Source organism: Leucopleurus acutus (assembly GCF_964270905.1).
Source record: "Leucopleurus acutus genome assembly, chromosome: 9".
NCBI classification, from domain to species: Eukaryota; Metazoa; Chordata; class Mammalia; order Artiodactyla; family Delphinidae; genus Leucopleurus; species Leucopleurus acutus.
In genome coordinates this window covers 33,906,721-33,925,237 of record NC_139144.1, presented here as the reverse complement: position 1 = coordinate 33,925,237, position 18,517 = coordinate 33,906,721, and the positions used below count along the sequence as shown (strand labels likewise).

Sequence of the window (18,517 nt, the reverse complement as noted above, 5' to 3'; positions counted from 1 at the left end):
TCTGAAATGCGTAACTAGATGGATGGTGACACAGTTCTCTGAGAGAGGAGATACTGGAAATGGATCAAGGCTTTGAGGAAAGGATTATAGTTTGTGTTTTAGATAGTTTAGTGTGCAGTGCCCCTGAGACATTAAGGTATCTGATGAGTTGACAGGTCTGGAGAGTTGTGGGTTAAAAGTATAAATTTTTGAGGTATCTGCATATAGAAGATAAACTTGATTGAAGCTGTGGAGAGTTAAGAACCTAGGATAAAGGCTGGGTAGGGAATGAGCCTGTAAAGAAGACAAAAAAGTAATGGCCAGAAGAGTAGGAGGAAAATGAGAGTTTTGAGAATCGGAGAAGAAATTGTTTCAGAAGGGAGATGACAAATTTTGAAGCCTAAGAGAAGTCAGAGTAAGATTAGAGCTAGAAATGTTCAGAGGATGTAGCACCAAAGAGGGGCTTATTGACTGTGATGAGAGTTGTTTTGATGGGGAGACGATGGAAGTCAGATTAGTGTGAGTAGGATATGAGAAAATTGAGACAGTTCATTTGAGATTTGGCCCTGAAGGGAGTGAGGGAATCAAATAAAGGCTTTTTAAATGGAAGAGGTATGTGTGTTTAAAAACTAGTAGGAAGAATTCATTTGAAATGGCGAGGTTTAATATATGTGAAACAGAATGGGTGATTGATAGATGATTCCTGAGATGAAGTCCAAAAGTAAAGGTGAGTAATCTCCTGTGGGAAGAGGATGGTTCCTCTTCCATAGGAGTGGGAAGGAGTACATAGGAGTGGTAGGTACATAGGTGGGTGGTAGGTACATAGGTGGGTGTGTTTGGAATCAAGAGAATGAAGGAGTTCCTATCTAGAGGCTTTTGTTTTCTCTGAAAAGTAGGAGATGAGATCATTGCTAAAATGAAGGAGGAAGAAGATGAAGCTGGAGGTTGAGGAAAGTTGTTTTTGTGAAGAATAGAAATGGTATGAGGGCTGGCAGTGTGGTTTTGTTTTGTTGCTGTTTTGGCCGCACCACGTGGTGTGTGGGATCTTAGTTACCCGACCAACCAGGGATCAAACCCATACCCCCTGTAGGAGTCCTAACCACTGGACCGCCAGCAAATTCCCACTATCTAAGTCGTCGTTGTCTTTTTGTTTTTTGCCACACCGCACAGCTTGTGGGATCTTAGTTCCCTGACCAGGGATTGACAGCAGTATTTTTTGAGGTTAATTATCATGAACTTATAATGAATATTTATCCTTAACTTGGCCTTCAAAGCCCTGTCATAAAGGTTCTATGACTCGCTTCCCTTCCTACTCATGCCTCAGTTCTTTCTTTTTTTTCTTTTTTAAGATTTTTTCATGTGGACCATTTTTAAAGTCTTTATTGAATTTGTTACAGTACTGCTTCTGTTTTATGTTTATGGGGTTTTTTTGGCCCCGAGGCATGTGGGATCTTAGCTTCCCTAACCAGGGATTGAACCCGCACCCTCTGCATTGGAAGGCAAAGTCTTAACCCCCAGTGAAGTCCCTCAGTTCTTACTTTAAAAACCACTTCTTCCCTGAATGTCCTAGATTATGTCAAGCCCCTCTATTACATATGCTCTTACAGCACTCTATTCCTTTCTTTCATGCATTTATCAGCTCTATAAAGGCAATAAGCACTGTTTAGTTTATTGCATGTCTTTGCTACTAGGCTCTAAGCTCCATGAGGGCAGGGACTGTGTTTGGCTTGTTCAGCTATATTGCCAACATCTACTACATAGGTGCTCAAATATTTGTTAATACAATAGTTGATATCATATGTATGGTTGATAACACCTACAGGATGAGTGGACAGAGGATCTGGGTAGCATCAACGTTTTAAAGGATAGGCAGAAAAGTGCATTGGAGATTAAGGTGTGGGAGGAAGAAAGACAGCAGGGAATAATGTCATTGAAACCAAGATTAAGTTACAAAGAAGAGCCAGGCGGGAGTATCCAATGCTCTAGGGAGGTCAAAAAAGAGATTGTCCAGTGGATTTGAAAATTGGTGGTTTTAGCAAGTAAGGTTTTAATGGAATGGTGGGGGGAGGGGGAAAGCAAATTTTAGAGGACAAAGCAGGGACAGAGTGGGGAGTATATGGAGGGGAAACTGCCCCCTTTGTGGCCCAAGCTTTCCCAGATGATATCAATGTTCTGCTAAACTCTATAGTATCTAATGCATACTGTCATCATGACACCATATGTGTGTTGAATAAATGAGTACAGAAGCACATCTTAAGAGAGACATGATTGTATTAAAATTACCTTCTGAGAAGAAGGGGGACAGTCAAGATTTGGGAGATGCAAGAACCAGGGTAGCCCCAAAAGCCTCTGACCTTTTTCTAGGACACTGCCTTAATTGCACCTCAGCTCTGACTACTTGCAGTCTGTTTCTCTTTCAGAATTTCAGATCTTGGAGAGAGAGGATCTGATAGACGTAGTTTGGGTTAAACATTAATCCTGTGAATAAATTATCCTAAGCAGAATAGGGCCATGTAGCACAAACATGATCTTGAAAGGCCCATGTATTGAGGCCGTTTCCTGAGAAGGAGGAATTGTAAGTCAGGTGGCTACTCCAGTTGGCATCTACTGCAAAGATTCATATTAGTGAAATCACTGATAAATTTTTTAGTATATAATTTAGTTACATTCTGTTGAGCTGTCAAAAAATGTGGTTGATTAACGTTTAAGAGAGACACTCTTAAGAATATGCCATCTTATTTCAGGTTAGCTTACTGGAAAATGGTGTGCCAGGATTAAATGAGTTCTGCCTTAGACCTTCTCTTTGAGTTGCAATTAAATTGGATCACAATTTAATATTACACTAAGCTATTACTGTGAAAAATTATTTTAAAATGGTTTTGTGTCTTCTGTAAAACTTCTTTTAGCAATTTTGCCTTTAGTCACTCATTGCTTTAGGAAGCAGTGTGCTATAGTGGAAATAACATGCACGTTCGATTGAAACAGATTTCTGGTTTTGAATTCTGCTCTGTCTTCTTACTAATTGTGTGACGTTGAGCAGGTCGATTCTTCAGCCTTTTATGTTCTTATGTGCACAATGATCATAATATCACACTGAACCTACCTTACTGATGTTGGAACTAATGAGAGAAAGAATGTGAAAACTCTTGATAAATTATTCAGTGTTACACAGATATTGTTGGTATTGTTATTATCACAGTGAATCTGCTGGGATTCTTGGTTACCAGCAACAGAAACCATTCTGTCTTAAGTAAAAGTAATTTATTGCAAGGGTATCGGGAACTTACGCCATTCACCATAGGCTGGAAGATGAGCAGTCCTGGCAGACAAGCCCAGGGATTCTTTGGTAGCTAGGCTGCAGAAACCCTGGAGTCAAGGTTACAATGCAGGAACAGTCTTGACGACTTGCTGGTGCCACCATAAAGACATCCCGTCGTCCCACAACACACCGCCCCATCTTTCTGTCATTCACCCAAGATTCAAACTCCTGGAAGTAGGTATCTAATTGGTTGGCCTTAGATTGTTTGCCAGATTAGGGCTCTGCTAAGGAGTGAATAGAAGAATTATCTGATTTACTGGTTCCATAACGAGAGGCAGGCTCTGAGAATTGCCCTCTCCCCAAGATAGTTCATAATGAACATTTTCTCTAGAAATGAGAGTTCGGGGTTCTAGGAGGCAGGGGAAATTGGATGCTAGATTGCCAGAATCCACAAATATCCACTCTGTCCTATACCTTAGATTGTCCAATGCAAACATGCATGCTCTTATTCTGTCCTATAATTTTTTTTTTCTTTTTCTTTTTCTTTTTGCGGTACGCGGGCCTCTCACTGCTGTGGCTTCTCCCGCTGCAGAGCACAGGCTCTGGATGCGCAGGCTCAGCGGCCATGGTTCACGGGCCCAGCCGCTACGTGGCACGCGGGATCCTCCCGGACCGGGGCACAAACCCGCGTCCCCTGCATTGGCAGGCGGACCCTCAACCACTGCGCCACCGGGGAAGCCCTGTCCTATAATTTTTTAAAAAATTATACATATATATATCACCAATTAAATTTTTTCACTTACCATATCTAACTCCAGGATCACTTGGTGATATCCATTCCTTCTATAGGCATTTTAAGACCCTAAGGGTATATGTAATAATAGATTCTTTATATGATCGTGGAGGGGAAAGGAAACTAGTTAAAACTTAGGTAAATATAAAAGCAAAGATGAAAATAAAAGTAGAAGCCACATTCATTGTTTATTATTTGTTCATTGTTGTGTTTGTGACTTCTTCCTTCACTGGCTATTCCTATTCTTTGTCTTTAGCCAACCCCTTAAGGTTCTTTATCTGATGGGGTGACCGGGTCTTTTATTCCTAGGTATCTTGAACCTTTGGTCTTGCCTGTATAGGGTTACTTTAGTCTTACATTAACATTTACCACTGCAGTTGGCAGCACTAGTGTTGGGTCTGGGATTTGATTTTATGCTGCTTAAAAGCTGATTAGTTAGCCTGTTGCTGTTTAATGGATGCTGGCAGAAGACATGAGACTCCTAGGTCAGAGAGAACAGACTTGATTGTTCACAGCATCACCAGCATCAGCATGTATGCATCAGTTCCCCTTGCCCCACAAGTACTATGAGGGTGACATGGTGGGACCCAGATGGATGTTAGGGTTTGCGTTGCAGCTAAGGAATAAACAGTAAGGAATCTGCCACTTTTATAGCAAATGATAGGCAGGCTTGCTGTTTATCCTGGAGGGGAGACATTATCTCACCCTATGGTCGCTTTCTGCCAACAAAACCCTGAGAAATGATGGCCTGGGTAAAAAGTGGTAGAGCCTTGCATTCTTGGCATGTCCAGGAAGATATGCAGGAACTCGAGACCCATAGATAACTGTCTCTCCCAACCACCAGGAGGTATCCAGGGGGGTCCCCGAGTTCCAGTCATCTTCTGTCCCATGGAGGAAGAGCAACAACTTTTTTCTTGGTGGCCAGGATCAGGCGCCTCCCCAAATGTAATAACTTTTTACCCAGTGGCATGAGAAGGCCAAAATGGCCAGGTCACAGTCTTAACTGTCAATTCTGTGGAAATGTTGTTATACCTCTTGATTAAATGATTCTTCTTTTGGGTTCCCAAATCTCTAAACTGCTAGCAGAACCCACCTCCAGAAAGACTAATTGCTGAGATAAGAAACAAAATTTTTGTAAATGAATCCTTAAGCATATTAGTGAGGGGAGCCTCTTCCATGCCTTGGTTGCCAGGCTAGTTCTGGCTAGAACCCATTCTATCTATACAAATTAAGTGAAACCACTTAATTTGTATAGATAGAATGAAAATGGATTGAAAATGGATTCAGCTGCTTAAAGAAAACGGTTTGAAAACCACTGATCTGAGGCTTTTCCCTGAAAAGAGAATAAACGGTGTGTGTCTTTCTGTGTCTAAGCGGTGTTGAGAACAGAGGATTTGCAGGGGTGGTCTTAAGCAAAGCCTCATCTTCCAACTTAATTTACTAGAAAAGCACTGCATATAGGGGATTGCCAGGTAGTTGCCCATCTGTCAATAGGGTGTTCTGTTATGTCTCAGTTGGCTATTGATCTTCACATAAACTCCCTGAGTTGAGACTCTCAAGAGCTGAATGGTAGAATTCCGGCACCAGATCCCCTCACAAAAGTTGGCTGGACAAAGTACTGTGAGTTCGAATTCCCAGGTTTGCTTTGTCTTTTAGTTGTTCTGTTTTCTTACTGGCACAGGGAGTGCTTTGTTCTATCTTAAAGGCTGACAAGGCAGCCTCTATCAATGACTGTTCCTTTTTGTCGCCTCTGAAGAACAGTTGAAGAGGTCATTTAAATTTTTACTCCAGAAAGCTCTGGAATGGGTTGATACCTCTTAAGTTAACTCTAGACTGGAAGGTCATTTCCATTTCTCATCTTAAATTTTTCTCAGCCAAGATGTCATTCATAGCTCTCCGGATTGTCTGCAGTGAACCAAATGACAGCACTCCATCTAATTCCATACTAGCAACAGAAAATCCCCCAAATTTGTCTGTTATGAACCCTCATTATTAAATTCCCACATCTGTCATCTCCCTGTAAATTAAAATTAAAGCAATTGAAAGGCAAAAGTCTGCTCGCCCTGGTTTCTTAAACTCCTCAGTCTCAGCCAGAAGGCATTCACTTAAGTGTTTGGGTCGAGTCAGGGTGACTTCTTCAGCAGCTTCAGCGTAGGCTGTCTTCCATTGGAATAGATTAAGTTAGTTTAGCACCTCCAAAGCTGAACGTCTCCAATTTCAAGGTAGTTTGCGTCACATGTTTTCAGTATGTCAAAGGGTCTCTGAGACTTTTAAGATTAGCATGGTGTCACCCCCACCCCTACAAACCTGAAAAGATACAAGCACATCTACTCTCTCTACAATAAATAGCGCATATGTTGACACATTATTATACAGTCCTAACCCACCTTATTGTTCCCAGCCAAAAATAGATAGAAACTTTGTTTCTGGAGGAACAGGGTCCTCAAAGTAAGAAAATCTTGGCTTTTGTTTTTGACAGCTTGCCAGTCTGTGTCAGCTCTCTGTAATTGATAGACCCTAAGTAAGACTAAACTCAGCTGGGAGGAATCACTTATCAAGAGGCCAATAGGGACACTATGTTTACTGGATAGGGAAGGAATTTCACATATGCACACTAATGTTTCATTGGCGTATGATACATTGTTTCTCATGGGCAAAGTGTTAGGTATTTGCCAGGGGGATTTCTCAGCTGCTCAGTCTCTTAGAGTTTCTTTTTTCCCCTTGTTGTCCATCCTGCATGTTTAAAGATTAATTTTCCTTTCTTTTTTGAACCCTGTGGTCCTGGCAGAAATGATTGAGTTTTGTCTAGTGACAAACTCTTCCCTCCCTTTTGGGAGGAGAGTGATCCACATTTGTAACAGGCAGTTGTGCAGAGCACAGTTTGTGGCCTTGAATTCTCTACAGTTCTAATCCTCCTGGTTGTTCTGCACCTTTGTGTCCTCATTAGAAGCCTCACCTCCTGTGAAATTCCTTATATATATATATATATATATATATATATATATATATATATATATATATATATATGTATATATTTAAAATATATTGAAGTATAGTTAATTTACAATGTTGTGTTAGTTTCAAGTGTACAGCAAAGTGATTCAGTTTCTTTATATACATTAGTCCTATCTCTTGGAAGAGCCTTTTCTCTATTCCCGTCCATTTGTCTCAGCTGGAGTGTGACCTTTAACAGATTCCTCTAAGGCCTGTGGCCCTTTACAGTGCGCTCCTCAAAACCTTGCCTTTCTTCATTTTTTGTTTTCTAGGCTTTGGAAACTTGGTGGTAGCGGACACATTCCTTTCTGTTACCTATTTGTGTCAAAATGGGCTGTGTCTTTGTGTCTCTTCCTTCCAGATAGCCCCAGCTGAGTTATTAACCTGTTTTTAAATTGAATACTTTCCTATCCTGTAGAGCTAACATTGTTTAGATCAAATGCCTCTTTTCCTTTTGGGCCCAGATGTTTTGCTAACCTACTTCTACTAGTGCCTTTCAAAGTCTATAGATTTTGCCATGGTGGAAAATAAGAGGTCTCTGTGTTCAGGATTACTGCCAACCCTTACCACCCTCAGTAAGGTAATTTTAATTATGGGGAAGCCCAGCATCTAACTTAGGTCTGGACTATGTCTGAATTATTTGGCTTCCCTTAAGGTGTCCTACTACTGTCCCTTAGTCTTATCTCCACAAACTTCCCATATACGTTGCACTAGAGCATATACCTTGCCTGTCTTCCCACCAGATCACCTTCCAGATTATTTAACAATGCATGAAATACTCTATTGCTGCTCTTCTTTTCCCTTTTCAAATCAATCTGAACTTACTGTAATCACCTACTATAATTGTCCCAGGCTTTTGAGGTCAGTCCTTTAATTATGTGTTTGATTTCTTACCTTTAGCTTTAAAAGAAATCTTATAAAAAAATTCCAGGACCAAGCTTCTTTCTGAGAGAAACGATTTAGTCTGCTCCTGAATTCTTTCTTCCTTCATTATATCTCTTTGGTCCATATTGCTTTTGTGTAAATAACAATAAAAATAACTTTTTTTTGTTTCCTAATTTCGTCTTTTAAAGAACAGTTATACCAAAGTTTATCTCCTTTCCCTTTCAAAGCTGTTTGGCCTAGCTTGTCATACATATGTTCCCCTTAAGGAAGGAAATCCCCTTTTCCTTTATTAATCTAGGTGTGTTCCTTTGTTTTTCTTTAACTTTCCCACTTGCCTGATTGTGATTATACATGTGTTTAAGCCCAGTGCTGTTTTCCTTGCTTTTCTGAACAAAGATGATTTCTAAAGAGGCCTTTTAATTTTTTTTCTCTTAACCTTTGGGTTTATTATGGCTTTGTTGAGACTTTTCTAGTATCTCAATCCAACATGATGATTTACCCTATATAATAAGGGTTCCATTTTCGTTTATCCTTTCAGTGATTTAAATCCACCACCCAACTATAGTTGAATCTACAGTCTACCCAGGGATTTGTACCCAGGGTCAACTTGAAATCACGCTGGGAGGGACTGATTGCAGAACCTTGTTGACAAGCTACATAAATCCAAAGGTTAGTCATTCCTCAGTCCTCTCCTTGGGATACAATAAAGAATAGAATTTGGGACAGCTGCTTGCATGCCTCCTATTAACGCCAGCACATATTGTTAAAAGCTAGAACCTCATGCAATGCTGTGGAGCTTTCAGGAACCTGAAGTGCCTTTGCAGTCCTGTCTGGCAAATACATACAGAGAGCAAAAGGTTATTCCACTAATGCATGCCTAAAATGCTTGCCTGTTTTGAGGTCTTTCCAAACCAAAGGACTCTTCCCTCAAAAGTGTCTAATACTTGCAAACACTAAAGTAGCACCGAGGTTTCTGTTTGCCTCTGTTTGAGTGTCTATGCATGTGGATTTGAGGGGCCCTCTTCTTCTGGTTCTAAATATTTGAGCAGTAAAGGTAGGAGACAGATAAATTAATGGTGATGACAGACTAGTGAACATGGCGTTGAGTTGAGCATAAAATGGGCTTCCTCTTCTTTTTCTCCTTAACTAAAAACTTACCCAGTCTGAGGCAGAGCAGCTGAGGAATGGGAACAGTCCTCTCCTGCCATAGATAGGGGCAAGCCTCCCAATGAATTACATTCTACTTTGGGGGCAGATTAATGGAAGAAGAGTGAGCCAGGAGGCCTGGCAGTGTGTGGTCAGTGACCTCTGCCATGCTCTTGCTCATCCTGTAGTCACTCTTCGACAAGTGACAGTTGGAGGAAAGGACTGAAACTTCCTTCCCAGTACTTACCTTCCCCAGAGGAAGAGAGACTACTTCATGACAGAGAAATCTGTTGTTTCTCAAATTGATATGTTATCCCATTTTTTCAATTATCAAATCTCTCACCACATTTTTTAAATTAAACTTTTTTTTTAGAGCAGTTTTAGGTTTAACAGAAAAATTGAGCAGAAAGTGCAGTTTTCATTTACCCCTTTGCCCCTCCCCCTCGCCCCAGTTTCCCCTATTATTTTATTTTATTTTTTTTTTGTGGTACGTGGGCCTCTCACTGTTGTGGCCTCTCCCGTTGTGGAGCACAGGCTCCAGACGCGCAGGCTCAGCGGCCATGGCTCACGGGCCCAGCCGCCCCGCAGCATGTGGGATCCTCCTGGACCGGGGCACAAACCCGCGTCCCCTGCATCGGCAGGCAGACTCTCAACCACTGCGCCACCAGGGAAGCCCTCCCCTATTATTAACATCTTGTCTAAGTGTGGGGCATTTGTTACAATGGATGAGCCATTGTTACATTATTGGTTCACTCTTTGTGTTGTACATTCTGTGGGTTTTGACAGGTGTATAATGACATATATCCACTGTTAGAGTATCACACACAATAATTTCACTGCCTTAAACATTACCTGTGCTCCACCTTCTCACCACATATGTGAAGTGGTATCTTTATCATATGCCAAATGCCCATTATTGTGGATCCCTCACATTTCTTAGGTTTATTTCTCAACATTTAATTATTTTGTTGCTGCTATGACTGGGATTTTTATTTCTCTCATTTGTGTGTTTTTCTAATGGCATATTACTCACATCTAATTGCTTTTTCATGTTTATCTTATTTGTCTAGCCACCTTACTAACTTTTCATATTAGTTCTACAAGTGTTAAATTGATTTATCTTTATTTCCTTAGTGATATGGCTAAAATTTCCAGAACAATGTGACAGGGTGTGTGTGTGTATATTTCAAACTTGAATGAGAATGTCTCTCCTGCTTCACTAGTTTGCTGTTGATTCTGATGAATGACCTTCAACATACAGACACATCATTTTCTTTATTAAAGAATCTCAGGAAATGAATTTTTAATTTTATCAAACACTCTTTTGCCCATATATTGAAGTTTTTCTTTTTTTGGCCAAGCCTCACGGCATGCAGGATCTTAGTTCCCTGACCAGGGATTGAACCCGTGCCCCCTGCAATGGAAGCACGGGAGTCCTAACCACTGGACCACCAGGGAATTCCCTGAAGTCCTTCTACTACATGAAAATTTTCTCTTTTAACCTGTCAGTATGATGAATTACATTTATAAAATTATCATTCTTGAAACCTTCTTGCATTCCTAGAACAATACCCTGCTGGATTCAGTTTGCAAATACTTGACAGATCTGTAAATGAGACACCTAAAGGAGGAAAAAGTCCAAAGAAAATGTGACCAAAATAGAAACCGACAGTTTAAAAAAAAAAAAAAAAAAATGGAGACAGCAAGGAAACATAATAAATAGTATTTAAAAAGATGGCATATGTAAGATGAAACATAAGTTATCAGTAATAAATAGGAGGGATTCAACTAAACCCTACTAAAAATAATTATTAGATGGTGAGAACTTCAGACTAAGTTACACAAAAATCTATGCTGTTTGTAAGAGGCTAAAGATTCAGAAGCTGAAAATAATAAATACAAAGATATAATTTTGGGAGGACATAAACAGAGAAATTGCAAGGTTTTTTGGTTTGTTTAATCCAGTGAAGATGTATTGTTCAAAAGGTAGTTTTGTTTGTTTTGTTTCTCTTCCATTCACCTAGGACTTGTTACCTCTCATTCTCCAGATCACCTGAATCTCTGTCTCTTCCCATTTCCTGTCTTTGCATACACCTCTTCCCCAGAGGACTGATAGCAGGAGGGACCTCTGCCTTTCGGTCGGTCTCATTTCTTGTTGAATAGGACCTATTAATCTATTGTAGTCCAGTCAAATAAATGCACCATTTGGATATAAAAGATTGCTCCCATTTCACCTCCTCCTACTCGCCACACACAACGTTACTATCTGGCTAGAGATTAATCTTAGACTAAGACTAAATTGTACAAAGATCCCTCTGATTTCTCTAACTTCCTTCAGTGCCTGTAAATTCACTACACTAACATTCCCCATTCCTGAGTATGCCTTGGAAAGGTTTTTTGCTACATTTCAGTTTAGCTTTACATTTTTTGGAACTTCCCACCAGCAGCCATAGGTCCCTCACCTATCTAATTTGCTTGCTATTCTGTCAGTATTCTTTCTTCCTCTCCCTCCTTTTTTCCTTCCTTCCCTCCCTCCTCCCTTTCTCTTTCTTTATCTTCAGCAACTTGATCAGCTTGTTTTGATAGTAACCAAATAGGTGGCTTGGTTTTGCTACCTGGTATTTTTGGGTGCAGCAAAATCACCTGAGAGCTATGCCTGTTCTGTACCCCCTCCCCAAATAAAAGGAAATAAAAATTTAAGACACTGTTGGAGTAACAGTAGCTTTAACTATAATCTGCATATAATTTCTAAGCAATAGTCTATAGGCCTTATAAAAAATATTTAAGTAAGCTGTAAGAGTGAAATGTTCATCCCTTAGCCCATTAATTGGGACCCATTTCTTTTCTCATTCTAAGCATTACCGTCTTATTTGGGTTTTTTATTCATGAAGTAATAAAGTAGGAAATAGCAGTGATTTATCTATCAGAAACTATATCAGTAGTTTCAGTAAAATATTTAAAATTTGGAAAATGCCATATCCTCTGAGCTCTTGAGCCATTATTTAGTTTTGTGAGTGAAATTACTCTGAAAATATTATTTACCTCATATTCCCAGTGCCTAAGAGGGTGCTTTACAAAATTTTTTCTGAGCCCAAGCTGTATGTTATCTTTAACTTCATTAAAAAATTGAAATTTTATTTGATAAAAAGGACATTTCTTTTTCCTTGGAATTCATCTTTAAGGGTTCCAGTAAATCTTAAATTTTTTCCTTAATATACCCCATTTTTCCAACATTTTAAGTGTATAATCTAGATCTGCCTTCTTTCAGTAACCTAGAGCGACACATTTTGGCCTAGGTCAGAAATCACAATTTAAAAGTGGCTGCTACCCAGGTCCCATCAGAAGTGCATTTTAGAGAGATGTTATTTAAGGAGAGAGTGCTGAATGGACATTTGGTTCATCCACTCTGTATATTCTGAGTTGTTTCTGTTGCAGGTTAGATCTATGAAGGCAACTTTCTTGGAAAATGCAGTGTGCACCTGCATTCTATCAAGGACAATTTTTAAGAAGCAGATTGTTATATTTGAAAAACCATCAAGGACATTGCCATTAGGTCATTTAATGTCCCCATAAAATCTCACCATGAGAAATATCTTAGAATTTATGTCAGAAAAAAAATTTGGCTTCCCTCAAAGATTAGTAGACTACCTTTTTTCTGATTATAAAGATCTTTTTTTTTTCCTGACTGTTGAGAAGCTAAGTGCCAAATTTTGATACAGCAAACTCATGACAGCAACTCTGTAAGTCCTTCCTAAATAGGTTTTATATTAAAAACAAAATCTGTGCTGGAAAAAGACTGGATTTAAATACAAAATAGAGATAAAGCATTTGGCAAGTGCCTGTTTTATATCTTGGCTAAGCCATGCCCATTGAACCCCTTTTAATTTTATTTATTTCTCTCTCGATTAGAAAACATTGTGTGATGTGATCCTTATGGTCCAGGAAAGAAAGATACCTGCTCATCGTGTTGTCCTTGCTGCAGCGAGTCATTTTTTTAACTTAATGTTCACAAGTAAGTATCTTAAGATAAAGCATAATAATTTTTCTATGAGAATTAGGTGGGGTCTAATTGAAAATATGCCATTTTTCCCAGTTTTAAAAGCACTTTAAGTTAAGTCCACAGAACAGTGAAGAGATTGAAGAGTGGTCATGGTGATGATTGATCAAAGGAAAACGGTCCTTTCGTTAGCCCTAAAGGCCTGAAGTCTTTATTAATGGAGATATAGCTTCTGCTTGAATACCAGGTTTTTTTCTTAACCTCTGGTGGAAAGGCAAAGGAGCAGATAAGTCTTATGGCATTTTATCTAGCAAGTTAAACTAAAGAAAAATGAAATACATTATACTAGAAAGAACCCTAGTTTGGAGTTGAGAATTGGGTCCAAGTTCTGGTTCTACTTAGTACTGCTCGTGAGCTTGATCAGGTTATATAATATATCTGCCTCAAGTTTTCTCTTTAGTGCTCTGGCTACCTACCAGGGTTTTGGGGAAGAATGAGAGCTTTGCTAGTGAAAGCTGACTATACATATAATTGTCATTGTTCTTGTAGGTTTGTTCCAGCTACGTCAGAGGCATTTTGCCCATAACAATTTAAGAGAATGCTACCAAATTAATTTAGGAGTTGGGGAAATACTAAATGCATTTTTATGTCTCTGTTCATTTGGGCTTTTTTTTTTTAGAAGTACACTAATTCACTAATTTCTTAAATTATTTTAAGGCACATGTCAAATATGGAGAATTAATTTGCATTTATTATAGGAATGTGTTGGGCTTTCTGAGGTATTTTCTTTCAGGGTGGTCTCTGTCCTGTTATTTTTCTCCAGCATTTAACACAGCCTAGAATGATCGGGTTCTTCAGTTAAACTCAGGGTAGTACTCATGCCATTTATGTTTCTTCTCTTTGTATTAGCTAACATGCTTGAATCAAAGTCCTTTGAAGTGGAACTCAAAGATGCTGAACCTGACATTATTGAACAACTTGTGGAATTCGCTTATACCGCTAGGTAAGTTAAGGATCGTTTCTGTTGTGGAGGAGTAAGGTCGGGATCTGCCATGGCAAAGCGTTGTTGTAACAAATTGGTGTGCTCCAGAGTCTTCAGAATGAAAAACTACACGGATGGTAGGGGCGGGGTTTGAGGATCCTATGCCATACTAATTCAAGGGCTGTAAAGTTTAATTTTTTGTTTAATTTCGGGGGCTAGAAGGATACATTCTATGGTAGCATTATTTAAATAATAAATTGTAGGAAACTAACATTCACTTTAACTTACTTACAGAATTTCTGTGAATAGCAACAATGTTCAGTCTTTGTTAGATGCAGCAAACCAGTACCAGATTGAACCTGTGAAGAAAATGTGTGTTGATTTTTTGAAAGAACAAGTTGATGCTTCAAATTGTCTTGGTAAGAAATGAGGTTCCTATTTTTTAAAACAAAAAACACCGTTAATGTATATTTTAATAAAGAAAAAAAGCGTGGTTATAAGTGTCCTCATTTAATCTTTTTTTTACCCTCATTTAATCTTAAAGGTGTTGTCCAGTACAAAATTTTCTAGTAATATATTTTATTTTATTTTATTTATTTATTTTTAACATCTTTATTGGAGCATAATTGCTTTATAATGTTGTGTTAGTTTCTACTGTATAACAAAGTGAATCAGCTCTATGTATATATATATATATATATATATCCCCGTATCCCCTCCCTCTGCGTCTCCTCCCACCCTCCTTATCCCACTGCTATAGGTGGTCACCTAGTAATATATTTTAAGAGGAGGTTAGGGAGGTACATATTAACCTGGGCAGAAACAAGCCATAAAATACCGTATCAACATTTTCCAAAATAAAAAATAGCCTCAGTAATGAGTTTTTGTGTGTTTAGGAAAACGAGTAATGATTTACTTCAGAAATGACAGAATGATTCAGTATTAAAAAACCAAACATGATATACTATACTAACATGCTATAGGAAAAAAATACTTAAAATCATAGCAACAGATGCTGAAGGCACTTTTGTGTTTTCAGTACCCATTCCTAATGTTTAAAAAAACTCTTAAACTAGAAATAAAATACCTAAGTTAACCTGTATGTGTCTGAAACCTAAAGCTAATATTCTTTGCATGGAAACGTGCTACCGTTCAGCTTCGTGCTGAAGATTTCCACCAGTGTAGTCAATCAAAAAAAATAAATAAGGTAACAATAAAAGTTTCCTTATCAGGCATAATCATAACAGTAGTTTGTTGGCTAATTTAAAATTTCATTAACGCAGTGAGTGGTTAAACAAGATTATATCTGCCGTAAAGGTGTTATTTTAGTGTAACATAAAAATATACCAATCTGCCAATCTGTGACTGTAAGACCAAGTCTATGATTTGAATACAGATCCATTGTCTGTCTTACCTAAGTCACATCAGTAATATATTATCTATGATTTTTTATTTTTAGTTTCCTTAAAACGAATTGATAATTGAGCAAGACAGTCTGATTATAGAATCCCTCTAGAATTTTGCGGTGTTTTCCCCGATTTTATCCGTTGTCCTGGTCATGCTTAATTTGAGCTGTTTTCAAGTCTGTTGTAAACCTTAGAATTAGGTTTCATAGAAGCAACTGCTTTCTTTTCACATTCATATTTTATTGATCTGCATGATATTTAATTGAGTAGCATAATTACAACAAATTCAACTGCCAAAAGTTAGTTAAAAAACAAATACTGGTTCTTGGTGAAAATACCATTTCCCTGGTGGGAACATAAATGTTCAGGTGTAGCAGACTGAGCACATAGCATGCCATGGCATTGGTCAGTACATTTAGAAAATGACAACTAGTCTAACTCACTAGCAGGCATCAGTTATGAGAACCTTTATGGTTATAAATACGAAAGTGTCAAAACTATCTGAAGACAGCATTGAAGTTGAAACATGGAAAATCAAAGCTAATAAACTAAAATAAATTTAACTAATGACTTTGAATGGAGGCCTGCCACAAGATCATATACAGTAATCAGTGGTTTTATTTAGCAGAGGTTGGCAAACTTCCTATAAGGGCCAAATAGCAAATATTTTAGGCTTTGTGGGCCATGTGTCACGTGTGGTCCTTGTTGCTCCTCTTCCTACTTCTCCCTCTCCTGCTTCTCCTCTCCTTCCCCTCCCCCCTTTTATCCCCACTTCCCCTTTTTTCACAACCCTTCAAAAATATGAAAAACGTTCTTAGCTGCTGACCCTACAGCTAGATGTGGGCTAGATTTGGCTCATGGACAGTATTTTGCAGACTCCTGATACAGAACATTAATAATCAATTAAGGGGGATCTTCCCTCCTAAAGAGAAAATAAAATAGCTGAATGGAAAATATATGGGGTTTCTATGGAAAAAACTGTTAATTACATTGAAGATCATTAAAAAATGTAAGTGGAGATCTATGTCATGTTCCTAAGTGGAACTCCTCCATGTTGCAGAACAAGCAACTGTCCCTAATGTAATCCAGAAATTCAGCAATCCTAATTGAAGTCATATCAGGATTTTTAAAAAGTAGAATGTTATAAGCTTATTTTAAATTTATTTACAAGAGAAAATGTTCTACCAGTAGCCAAAAAAAGTTTGAAAAAACACTGAAGGGGGCCTGTCCTACAAAGTACCAAATTCAGCCACACATAAGAGAGTATATTGGCATAACAATAGACAAATCAATGGAAAAGAAAAGGATCCAGATTTATGAAATTTATTGTCTCATTTTCCTAGAGTCATACTTAATCTTTAGTGTATATTTGTTTGTTTGTTTTTTAAGGTATTCATCTTTTATTCATTTGTTTTCTTTCTGTGTTCAGGTATAAGTGTGCTAGCAGAGTGTCTAGACTGTCCTGAATTGAAAGCAACCGCAGATGACTTTATTCATCAGCATTTTACTGAAGTTTATAAAACTGATGAATTTCTACAACTTGATGTCAAGCGAGTTACACATCTCCTCAACCAGGACACTCTGACTGTGAGGGCAGAGGATCAGGTGACTAAACTGGCTTCTCACATTTTTCTTTGTAAAAATGTCCCTATGGATTTCTTATGTTTCATTTTTGGATACATGACAAAGAAAAGAATCATATTAGGAGAGAATGTGTTCTTTACACTAATTCCAAATTCTGTTTCATAGGAAAAATAAGTTTTGGGTGCTTGTAGGGGCTGGCTCTTTGAGAGACCGGCCACTTGTAGAGATGCTCTTGGGTGGGTAAAACAATGCCTCCCCAGAGTTGTCCACACCCTAATCCTTGGAATCTGTGAATGTGTTACCTTACATAGCAGTTGAGACTCAGCAGATGTGGTTAAGGATCATGAGAGGAGGAGGTTATTGGGTGGGTCCAATGTAATCAGAAGGGTGCTTAAATATGGAAGAGGGACAGAAGAGTCAGTGTCAGAGTGATGTGATGAATTAGACTTGGTTGGCCATTGCTGGCTTTGAAGATGGAGGAAGGGCCGCAAGCCAAGGAATGCAGATGGCTGCTAGATGTTAGAGAAAGCAAGGAAATGGTTTCTCCTGTAGGCCTTCAGGCAGCCCTGCTGACACCTTGATTTTTGTCCAGTGTGTGACCCATTTTGGACTCTGACCTCCAGAACTGTCAGATAAACAGTCAGAGGTGTAAGCTGGGTACAGGTGTTGGGAACTAGATGGGGTAACACTTTGATATGCAGACATTCACTTAAACCCTGTTTTCAGTTCCCCATCCTTCTCTGTATTTTAAGCCAGTAAGTTTGTGATAATGTGTTATAGCAGCAATAGGAAACTAATAGAGGTACAGTAAGATCGCGTGCTTTTAGTTACTTTTGTTCTAGAGATAAAAGGTTTGCACTGAGCCGTATTGTTTCTCCCAGTCTTCATGGCCCAGAGTATTAGTTTTCAAGTTGACAGGTTGGACCCGGAGAACCTGAGTAGGCATAAAGAAAAAACTCAATTATATGAGCAAAATTGACTGACATACATAGTATAGAAAGGGAAGAATAATTTTAGACTGAAGAAACCTGACAAACTTGATGAACACTACCTACAGGTTAATATCATCAGTGATATCATGTACTCTTGTGTAATGAGGATGGCATGTTACCTCTGTGTCTTCCTCCCAAAAAAACTATAACCCCAGCCTAATCATGAGAAAAACATCAGACAAACCCAGATTGAGGGACAGTCTATAAAATACCTGATCAGAACTCAAAGCTGTCAAAAAGTCCTCAAAAACAAGGAGGGTCTGAGAAACAGTCATAGTCTAGAAGAGCCTAAGGTGACATAACCACTAAATGTAATGTGGTATCTTTTATGGGATTGTGGAACAGAAAAAGAACATTAGACAAAAACTAAAGGATTTTTTTTTTTTAAGTATGGACCTTAGTTAATAAATAATGTATCAGTATTGGTTCATTAGTTATAAGAGTTTCATACTAATGTACTATTTTAACAACTGAGTGCAGGGTGTATGGGAACTCTGCAC

The 18,517-nt window shown here is 38.6% G+C and overlaps 1 protein-coding gene across 2 annotated transcripts in view; it reads left to right on the top strand.

Annotated features, from left to right (window-relative positions):
* KLHL7 (kelch like family member 7) overlaps positions 1 to 18,517 on the top strand; it is a 63,836-nt gene that overhangs the window by 6,345 nt on the left and 38,974 nt on the right. The window contains exons 1-5 of one of the 2 annotated variants that reach the window (XM_082846366.1): positions 8,452 to 8,579; positions 12,966 to 13,068; positions 13,963 to 14,056; positions 14,330 to 14,454; positions 16,871 to 17,046. In XM_082846366.1, the coding sequence (XP_082702492.1) occupies positions 12,990 to 13,068; positions 13,963 to 14,056; positions 14,330 to 14,454; positions 16,871 to 17,046 (474 nt within the window). In that variant the 5' untranslated portion in view covers positions 8,452 to 8,579; positions 12,966 to 12,989. Of the gene's footprint in view, positions 1 to 8,451; positions 8,580 to 12,965; positions 13,069 to 13,962; positions 14,057 to 14,329; positions 14,455 to 16,870; positions 17,047 to 18,517 lie in introns of those variants that run through there. The other variant, XM_082846365.1, reaches the window with a different exon arrangement.